Below are 10458 nucleotides of genomic sequence, written 5' to 3'. Positions count from 1 at the left end.
GCCGGCCTACGCTGCATTTGCGTTTCGTTAAAAAAGGTTTTTGTGTTGATGAGTTTGTGATAATTGACAAATTATTCGTGTTAATCACAGAAGTTTTTTTGAGTTTGTATAAACCAGAATGCTTAACATAAGAACATGGAGCTAGATAAAGGGAAATATACGATTAAACCCACTCTGTTTAAATCCCCCTGTTATGAATATTGTGTATACCAGTTTGTAAAAGGAAAAAAAAAAGGGTTTTGCATAGTCTGAAAGGTTTTTTTGCAGAATCAGATTTCCTGCCTTCGTGTAATCAATCACAAACTATCTGCTAAAGATCAAGCTTCTTACTTCTCTTTTTTATCTACCAAGACCAGATGGTTATACGACCAACTGTCCCAAGAGCTGTCCCACGGAAGTTTGGAAGTTTCTTTGACCACCACTGCTTTCCTTGCAGAATTATTACAACAAAACAATAACAATTATTGATTACTACAAGGAAAACCATACTACAAAAAGGGAGCTGCAAACCAAGTTCGGTGGAAGTGTGGAGTGGGTGGTGACCCCTCAATTTTGCTGAATATCGAGACTTTTGTTTCTCATTTATAACAAGACCAAGCGTAGCTCATTACAAGAACCTGTTATAAATAAGAACAAAAGTCTCAATATTTGACAAAATTTAGATTGCTTTATTTTAGATACAGAGCAAGCAGCACTGGGGATACATGGGACCACTGCCCACTCCATGCTCCACCGAACTTTGGTTTGCAGCTCCTTTTTATAGCATGTTTTCCTTGTAGTCATCAATAATTATTTTTTTTTCTGTCATAATTCTGCCAGGTAAGCAGTGGTGGTTCATGGGATCTCTGGACGTGAAGTCTCCAGACAATTTGTCAAGTCCCATAGATAACCATCCAGTCTTGGTAGATAAATGACAGAAGTCAGGAAGTCTGGTCTCAGGCTGAAATTGATTACACAAAGGAAGGAAATCTGATTTTGCAGAATCTACTGGGCTATGTGAAAGCCTAGTTTTGCAAACTATTAGTAAAACAGAATGATTTAATCATATATTTTGCTTTCTTTAGCGTCATGCTTCATTTCAGACCTAAGTATTCTGTTTTATACAAATCCCAATACTTTTATGATTAACACGAATCTTTTATCAATTATCACAGTCTGTTCAGACTGGAGAAGAGGAGGCTGAGGGGGAAACCTCAGCACTGCTTACGGCCCTGAACCTGTCTGAGTTCTAGAAGCATTTGGACACCGCTCTCAGGCACAGGGTGGGATTGTTGGGATGACCTTGCAGGGCCAGGAGTTGGACTTGAGGATCCTCATGGGTCCCTTCCAACTCGGAACATTCTGTGGTTATTATTCAATCATTTTTGCACACTCTGTTTGCAGGCCATCCAGCTCTCCCCTGCTCCGCTGGGTCCCCTCGAGCACAGTGCTCTGGATCGTGTCCAGGGGGCATGGGAATATCCCCAGGGAACGACCTCAGTGGCAGCCTGTTCCAGTTACCCACACATGAAGTTCTTCATGTTCAAGTGGAACTTCAGTGTTCCTGTTACCTCATCCCACAGTTCAGAACCACTGGGGAGAGCTTGACTCCATCCTCACCCTCCCTGCAGCTTCTCACAGACATTAATTATGTCCCCTCTCAGTTGTCTCCTCCAGCCTAAACAGCCCCAGCTCCCTCAGCTTTTCCTCATAAGAGAGATGCCATCTTCTCAGCCCTCCCCTGGACTCACCTTGGAGAGCTGTATGTCTCTCCTGTCTGAGTACCACAAGGAAGCCCAAGGGAAGGAAGAAAAATAGTCCAGGAAAAACAAAAACAAAAAACCCAAAGACGAAGATTTGGCATTTTCACAACCATTTAAAACCCTCCCAGCCACAGTTGCAGGGCCACCCACATTTCCCACAGAGTTTTCCACTTGGCTGGTCTGTGCATTTCATAGTTATGATAAGACTTGCTCTGCCAATGGCCTGGCAGGCGTGTATCCAGCCCAGGACAGTTTCCCTCTGCTCTGCCTGGGCTGACCTCTTTATGGGGTGCTTAAAATTCCTGGTTTATGGCACTGCATAGGAATGGCCCTAAAGCCTTTAGCTGATGCCAGCTCTGATGGTTCATAGTAAAAATAACTACTAGATGCCAGCGGATGATTCCCATGGCACTCCATGACCACTCAGGGGGCTTTCAGGATCCCACCTAACACCAGCAGCAAGCAGGCTTCACTTGGGGAACTGGGCTGCTCTAAGATACTCCAGCACATGCTGCTAGTTGCAGTCTGCAGGACTGATACTGGATCCAACTGGACAAAACTTGGGGTCTCCAAGTCATTATGCAAATTTCAGCGTGGACCCTCATGACTCCTGTCCTGCTATGGGAGCCGTGTGCTCACTTGCGTTTTGGTTGTAGTTACAGTTTTCTATAAAGAAATTCCATTAAGCCTGGCTGGCAGAGCTGTAGCTGGAAGCAGCATGACCTCCCAGCCCTGTGGCACCTTTTTCAGCAGGCAAGAACAGTGAAGGATCATCCAAAACTCGTATTTCAGCAGGCTCTGCAAGCTGCATGGAGCCATCCAGTGGAGTGCATCTGTAACGAGCTGCAGAGTTAAGAGCATTTCTGGCATGGAAGGGAAAGGTAATCCTAGGCCAGAGGGAACATATTGTTCTGTGCAGGACAGCAGGCCATGGGGTTTTATGGCTTTTCTGTTCAAGCAGAAGCTTTTAAAGGACCTCTGGCTGTGCTCTGCTTTGGTTCTGGGGAGTATTTCTTCCAGTGATTTTCCTTCCTTTGTTTAGCTGGTTGTAAGCAGCGTCTGTTCCAATCAGAGGCCAAGCACTACTGAGCTCCCACTGCTCTGCACGAGCCACAAGGTGGTAATTTGTATTTTGAGAGAAGAACTGAGGAGCACTGTGGTGCCAGAACTCCTGCATTCCCAGCCCAGGGCTGGCTGCAGCTCAGCACTTGGGGTCTGCTGAGCCATGGCTCCCCAAAGCTCTGGGGACACTGTGGCTGCAGAAGAGAATCTTGTGCTGTGGCAGAGGAGTGAGCAGGTGGAGGGTTTCAAATCCTGCAAATAGAAGTTGTGAGCAAGAGAAGCTTTTTCCTGCTAAAGAAAATAAATCCTTGCAGTTGGTGAGGGGGCAGACATACACTGCACCCAACAATTAACTGGCAAACTGGCTCCAATGTGGCCAAGTGTGACAAGACACATATAAGTGAAATATAGTGATTGTGAAAGACGAGACGTTAGAGCAGATGAATCCCTCTCTTTGCTACAGATAAAACCTCCTTGCCTGGTCCTGCCTGCATCAAATCCCAGCTGATCCAGACTTGGCAGATCACAGTCTTAAAGGGTCAGCTCTGCCTGTGAGCTGAGAAAGCAAAACCAACCAGAGCAGCACAAATCTACAAAACACTCAAGTTTACTTCCAGCACCATTCCCAGTATGTAAGTTACACCTCTCCCAAACAGAAATCTTTTACTTTTCCCAGTCCCAAAGCAGTGCAGTTCAGTAGTCAATGGGCTTAGAGCCATTTCCCATCTTAACAACGGACGTGATCTCTCAGCTTATTGGATCCCAAAGAGAGATCTAGGCAGCAAAACAGAACAAGCTGCTTCCAGCAAGACAAGAGGCAGCAGCTCTGCTATCTCAGTCTCCCCACAGAGCCCTGCAGGCAGTGCTGGCTGCCCTGGCTCCTCTCAGAGTGGGGGTACCCCCCTGAATTTTCGGATGACGTTGGCCAGCCACTTGGCCAGCCCGCCCCGGCTCGGCTCCTCCATGTGGAACGTTCTGGTCAGCAGGTTGTAGAAGGAGCCATAGCACACGGCCACCACGGTGCAGGTGAGGCAGATGACGTTGTAGGGCATGCTGAAGTCTGGTGTTGGCAGGTTCACCAGCAGAGGCTCCATGTACAGGCGCACAAAATAGCTGGAGCCATCAGAGGAAGGAAACCTGGAGAGTGGAAGGAAGGAGGAGAGGCAGGGTCAGCCTGCCCAGGACCAGTGCTTCATGCTCACCAGAGAGGATGAGAGCAGCCACAGCCCACAGGTTGTGGCACAGTCCTGCTCCCCAGCACCAGCACACTCACAGTGAGGTGAAGAGAGGGCTCTGCTCCACATTCGTGTCCTTCATTGCAGTGACACTGGGCACCAGAGCACTGAGCACAGATGAACTAAGGGCACAAAGAACACACCCGTGTCAGTCCTGACAGCAAAGACATCTCCAGACACCTGGGCAGTAAGTGCTATGCAAAGCCCAGAAAGAGATGAAGGAGCTTGGAAATGTCATTACCCGACATAAAAGCCATGATTGGGGTCAGGTGGGTACTCTGTCCACTTCAATAAGGCCCTCTCAAACTGGATTGTGATCTTGGTGACAGAGTTGGCTGGCAGCTGGATCAGCATTTCCAAGAGGTGAGGCCGTCTCCTGTCCTGGGCTGGCTGGTAGTGGATGTAACCTAACCCCAAAGAGATTTTGGCAGTGGCATCAGGGGGACATAATCCAATCTCACATTGCCTGGACATCTCCCATTAGGTGGATGCTCCTACTTCCACTGTCCTGAGAGAGGTTTTCTGGGCAAGTGAAGATGTACCCATAGCAAGAAGCATGTGTTAATGCTAAATTTAGCTGCTCTTTAAAACTACTGACCTGTGAAAGTCAGGTATTAATAAGAAAAGGTATAAACGCAAAATAAAACCCAATCATCAGTTTTAAATTTAACTTCCTGTGCTACAAAAATTAATTAATGTTGGTGTAAACCTTTGTTGGATAATGAAACACCATCCACCTTCCTCTTATAAATAAAACAGACTTAATGGTTCTCATCTGCTGTGAGCACTGAACTTGGGCCTAGGAAAACATCCTAAAATGTTTTGTTTCACAATCCAGTTTCCCAGTGACCACTGAGGCCTGACAGGAACTCAACCATCTTTGGAATGAGCTGCTCATGCCAAGGGAATCGGGTGGCATGTGCTGCTTGGATGGTTCACTTACTGGGCTTGTTTTCCTTCCCTTTGGTGATGATAGTCAGGGTGTGCACGTAGAGCCGCAGGTACCAGGGCACAGTCTCCAGCAGGATCACAGGGAAGGCTCGGTAAGGGTGGCTGTTGTAGATGAGGGTACAGATCTGCCCAGTCTGCAGCCCGTACCCTGCCACATAACGCTGAGCATGGAGTGTGGGAATGGGCATTTCCGCTGGGGAAGAGGAAGGACAGGAATGGGGTGATTTCCAGCCCTGGAGCCCTGGCCAGTGGTGCAGATGACTGAAGTTCTGCTCACTCACAGCTCTCTTGGGGCCGCTTCCACTTGAGCTGCACATTGAGGCTGCGCGATATGTTGAAGAGCGAGGGGCTCAGCAGGTCATACACAGCATAGGTTTTCTTTTCTCCCTGGACAACAGCTTCATGTACTGATGTTGGAGGCGGGGACACTTCCAGTAGCTCCTTTTCCTGAGGAAAGCAAATGGACTGTGAAAGAAACTGGAAGCAGTGGGCAAAGTCCCTCCAGGCAGCCCTGAGCTTTCCCACCCAACAGCCAGCTCTGTGCTCTTGCTAACACCACCAGGTTCATCCCCTCAGCCCTGCTCAGAGCAAGGAAATCATCTCCCTTCGTTAGCCCTTGAGGGGCCAGGCCATGCAGGGAATGGAGATGAGGATGCTTCCTGGCCTATGAGCCTACCTTGTTCTTAGGGGAAATATCAACATAGACTTTGCTCTGCGATGCCAGAGGACACGTGTCAGTCAGAGTGCGAGAGAACATCTTAAAGAGGGACCAGTCTGTGGGAAGCAAGGTCAGGTGGCAGGTCAAGTGCTGCAGGCTGGGAGCATTTGAGCACAGCTACCAAGCTTACCTTTCTTTCCTTGGCCACTGGAAAAGAAGTCAAAGACTACAGTGAGGGTCTGTCTGAGCTCCCAAGACATAGCCAGGCAGGAGGCATCCTGGACAAGAAAGAGACAAGCACTCTGATCACACCTCCTGGAAGGGGAGTACACCAGGATGGAGTTGGAACTCCAGCAGGATTGTAAGATTTCCATTGGGGTTACCAGAGAAGCAGGATGACAGTTGTGTTAGACACAGTGAACCCATCACAGGGTAGCTGGGCAAACCAGTGTGATACCTTGCAATGTGACAAGGTGGCTTTGGATTTTCTCTTGGGGAGTTCAAGGAGGGAGCTGAGCCCAGCACTTACCCTGCAGATGGGGCGGATATGCACTGCCTGGGAGTGGTAGCTGCTGTGGAACAAGCGCTCTGCCTTCAGCAGCACAGCGAGCCCAGCCTGCAGAGAACAAAGGGGAAACTCAGCTCTGCCCTGTCCTCTGCTCCCACCAGAGAAAAGCCCTGAGGGAAATTCCCAGTGCATGCTCCCAGATTGCTGCTGGGAACCCAGGTCCATCAGGAGTGGCCCAATTAGGCAGCTTTGTCTTTACCTTTGAGCCACATGGCAGCAGCTTCTTCCAAGGGGTGAGGTTCTCTGTGCAGACGACTTCCCGGGGCAGGACAGCGTAACGCAGCAGATGGTGATCTGTGCCTGGGCAGGGAGAGGGATGTCAGCAGGCTGCTATTGCTACAGGCATGAGGACAGCAGCAGATCTGTTCCACCCTCTGTGTACCCCACATCCCACCACCCTCTCAGTATGACTGAAATGCTGTGAGCTCCACCAGAAGTAGATCTCACTCTGTTCAGAGTGATTGGAAAGAATGGGTAAGGATATATATATATATCTGGATATATATATATATCTGAGCAGATTTTTCTTTTGCGAGTGCCTTAAATCCCGTAGTCCTCCCTGTTTTGTAAAACACTTTTCATAGAGACAAATAAGGGCCTGGGAGCATCTGCCATGTACTACTTGTGTGTTTCCTCTATTTAAATCCAAGTCTTTGTTTGTAGGGAGAGGAAATCCTTCCACAGAGGTTAACAGATGCTGTTGTACACACCCAGACCCAGAGTTGTTACAGGACCTGCACCTGGAATGCTGGCAGTGGCATGGGGCAGAACTAAAGTGAGAGGCAAGAGTGAGAGGGCAGAACCAAGCTCACCATTGGCTAAACCCAGGGGTTTGAAGGATGCTGTTGGAATCACTGTGTTGGTTGAGTCAATGAAGTTGAGAGAAGCACAGAATATCCCTGAAAGGATGTTACTCAGCTCTTTCCAGGCTTTGTCAACACTGTGTGAGAACAGACACCAGAGATTACTCAGCAGCTCAAATCCTTGAAACAACAAGTGTTAAGTCAGTAACATTCAGTAAATACAGTAGGGTGACCACACTGGGTTACCAAAGCTGCATGGAGTGTGCAGAGACTCCTGGGCATGCACTCCACAGCTCTCTTGGTATTTTATTCTGATACATCAGATTTGAGGGACCGCAGGGACACAAAGTAGGGACACATGGGTATCACACAGCCAAGGGACAGGGCAGTGGGCACAGCTGGTATGTGAGGAGAGGTCTGGGGAGCAGGGAGCAAGCAGGAGGTGATATGTGTGAATGGGGAAGGGGCTGTGAGACCCAAAGCAATGACTTGGTGTGGCTCCAAAGGCTGACCCGACCAGCAGATAAGGAATGGGACACTTGCAGGGAGGAGAGAGCTCTGAGTCCCCACAGGGCTGCTGCAGCTTGAACAGGGGCGCTGTGTTACAGGAGATGGTGACAGGTATTGGATGGGAGTCAAAGGAAGTGAGTCATGGATGAGAGGTCAAGATACAGCCCCACTGTATTAGTGCAGCAAGGGCTTTGTCATCACAGAGCCCACTAGGGAATTACTTGGGCCTTTAGTGAACAGGGATTTGCCCTCAGCACCACATCCTGTCCTGTGAACAGATGGGGTATGTTCTGTGGTTCGTTAGAGCTACTCCTGGGCTCTTCTTTCCAGCAGACATTTTTCAGCCCAGGAAGCCCTCTCACACACCGTGGCTGCCTCATGGGAGATGAGCAGCAGCTTCTGGACGCAGTGGCCACGGAAGGGACCCAGAGGGACGGATCCATGGCTGGGGTACCTACTCGGTGACCGTGGGCTGGAACCAGACCCAGAGCTCGGCGCCAGCGGGTGCCTGGAGGGGCGGCTGCCCCCAGTACCGGGTGCGCCAAAAGCCCTGGGTGAGTGCGAGGTGCAGCTCCCGCACGCCCAGCGCTGCCACCAGCCGCCCCAGTGCCTTCGGGAAGAGCCTGTAGTGAGACACTGTGGGCAGCGTTAGTCCCTGCCCATCTCATCCCCCGACAGCACACCTGCCTGCCCAAACATGACGTCACCCCTGACACTGCTTCTGTTTGCACCGTCACACACAGCCCACTTGCGTCACGGCCCCGAGCCCCTTCGTATGATGTCACCGCAACGCTCCATCCCCACCGCCTCGCTCTGCCCTGTCCCTGCTCACCTCACCTGCCTCTGACGTCACTCGCACCCGTGACGTCACCGATCGAGGCAAACCATCACGAAGCGTGGTCCCTCCCCGATATCCCCGGCCTTGCGCCGTACCCCAGCCAATAGCGGCGCTGTCCGCCACACCCCAGCCAATAGCAGCGCGGTCCGCCCCGACCGGGCCCGCCCTACCTGCGCCCCGCTGCAGGTCCGCGTCCCAGCGCGTGCGGAACTGGAAGGTGGCGGCCACATCGCCGGTGGGCAGTGGGCTCAGCAGTAGCTCCTCCCGCAGCGCGTCCCGCAGCTCCTGTCCCGCGTCCGCCCGCCCGGGCCCGGGCCCTGCCGCCAGCAGCAGCAGCTGCAGCAGCAGCAACACCGCCGCCGCCATCCCGCCGCCCCGCGCCGCGCCGCACCGCGCCGCGCCGCTTCCGCTTCCGCCCGCCCCGCCAATGGCGCCGCTTCCGGGGCTGCCATGGAGATGCGGGGCTGTGCCGGCCTGGCGCCCGGCGCTGCTGAACGGAGCGAGCCTGGAGCCTCCGCGGGAGAAGCGCCAGCCTGGCCGTGCCTGCGCCTGCCCCCAGCCCAGCAGCGAGCGCCAGGGCTTTCACACAACCGCAGAGTATTCTTCGTCGGAAAGGACCCGCAGGGATGGTCGCGGCCAACTCTGGTGGTTTCAAAAGGGGTTAAGCGGCTCGTCGAGGGCTCCCCTCCACCACTTTGAAATTGGTGCTGCAGGACTGCTGGCGTGGTCTCGGCTTGGGCATGGCTGTGCCCGAGGATGCTGCGAGGACTGTGCCTGTCCCCAGGTGACTTCTACTTTCCAGCTCTTCCCGAGGCTGGCGGCTGTCCCTCGCTGCTCATCTCCTTTCCGGAGGGCAGCGTCTGTCTCCGGGTGCGGAGCCATCCGGGAGTGCCCCCGGGGAAGGGAACGGCAGCCACAGCAAGTGACGGTCCCACAGAGTTCACACCATCTCCCATTCTCCCGGTGATGATTTGAGTGTGGTGATGATTTGCTCCAGTAGGAAATATGCATAAAAATTATAACAACGTGTGGTTGTCACTTAGCAGCTACTCTACCTTGTTGATTACTCACTTACTTGCTCTTATCTAAGGTCCTCGTGCAATGATAACTTGGAGCTGACAGTGTGATTCACTATTTGTAAAGAATAAGGAGCTTTTTTATATCTCTTTTTTTTCTCTTGCTAATTAGTGGCATCACATAAAACCAGAAAGCATGCCCGGGAAAAAAAAAGAAAAAGTCATATTTACATAATATTGTTGGTTTGGGTTTTTTTTTTAACACTGGGCAACTCCTTGCAACAGGATACTGGTAAGTAATAACAGTTTAGACGCATTTTGGAAGTGATCAGCCAGATTAAAGGAAAAAACATCCAGCCAGAGCTGTTAATTACCTTACACATAAGTAGGGAACTCTGTGTGCTCCCTGAAAAGTCATGAAGCCTGGCCCTTTTTCTTGAGCAATTTCCCAGCCTAAGGCAGCACATACAACACATTTATGCTGCACTCGGATATGGGGCACTCTAGCTGTTCCCACAAAGTGTTGGTTTACACAGGAGCAGTGCAGTAATGTCTCAATACCCCCTGGGAAGCAGCCAGGATGAGGAGCATTCCCTGGCTTCTGTTGCTTATCTTGCAACAGAATTTCCCCATGTGAATTTCTAGCAGTCCTTTCCCCGTGGTGACCACGGTTGTGCTGATGCAGGGACAGGGACAGTGCTTTCCTGGCCTGCAGCTACTGATGGTGGCAAGGGGCCTGTGGCCAGCTTTGTGCCCAACTCCTCTTGGCCTGGCCTGCAGGAACCAAGCACAGTGGGCTGTAAAGTGGCTTCATGTTGGTGGTACTTCCTTCACTCCTGTGGATCAGCACTGGGGGAGCAGCTGCTGTTCTCTGCTCAGCCCATTTGTGTGGGAAGTCCTCACTGTTCTCATGGCTGGTGGTTCCATGTCACAAGCAGCCCAGCCCTGCTCAGGCCAGCTGTGTCTGTGCTAGCAGAGCCTGAGTTGCTCATTATCATGACCTGCTGTACCAGGAGCCCCCTTCTCTGCCCAGGTCTGTGCTGTCTGTTCTGCCCTGGGCATAGGAACCATCCCT

General features: G+C 51.4%; 1 protein-coding gene across 1 annotated transcript; it reads right to left on the bottom strand.

Moving 5' to 3' along the window:
- Positions 1-3393: 3393 nt before the first annotated feature.
- PIGT (phosphatidylinositol glycan anchor biosynthesis class T) lies at positions 3394-9611 on the bottom strand. The gene is made up of 12 exons (XM_056507160.1): positions 8538-9611; positions 7988-8165; positions 7029-7156; positions 6416-6516; positions 6178-6264; positions 5839-5926; positions 5667-5764; positions 5272-5437; positions 4983-5183; positions 4281-4446; positions 4078-4161; positions 3394-3941 (listed from the first exon to the last, which is right to left on the bottom strand). The coding sequence occupies exons 1-12, from the start codon at positions 8731-8733 to the stop codon at positions 3689-3691; spliced, it is 1746 nt and encodes a 581-aa protein (XP_056363135.1). The 5' UTR covers positions 8734-9611; the 3' UTR covers positions 3394-3688.
- Positions 9612-10458: the final 847 nt, after the last annotated feature.

This window comes from Oenanthe melanoleuca, chromosome 20, assembly GCF_029582105.1.
Source record: "Oenanthe melanoleuca isolate GR-GAL-2019-014 chromosome 20, OMel1.0, whole genome shotgun sequence".
In the NCBI taxonomy this organism is placed as follows: Eukaryota; Metazoa; Chordata; class Aves; order Passeriformes; family Muscicapidae; genus Oenanthe; species Oenanthe melanoleuca.
Note: the sequence above shows the minus strand (reverse complement) of the source record. Positions and strands in the feature narration are given on the sequence as shown.

Bases quoted from the DNA above. Each gene is read 5' to 3' on its own strand.
- PIGT (XM_056507160.1), bottom strand. From the start codon at position 8,733: ATGGCGGCGGCGGTGTTGCTGCTGCTGCAGCTGCTGCTGCTGGCGGCA. The intron at 7,157-7,987 runs GTAGGTACCCCA...GTTCTCACACAG, and splicing joins TTCCAGCCCACGGTCACCGA to TGTTGACAAAGCCTGGAAAG. The intron at 4,162-4,280 runs GTAATGACATTT...TTGTGCCCTTAG, and splicing joins AATCATGGCTTTTATGTCGG to TTCATCTGTGCTCAGTGCTC.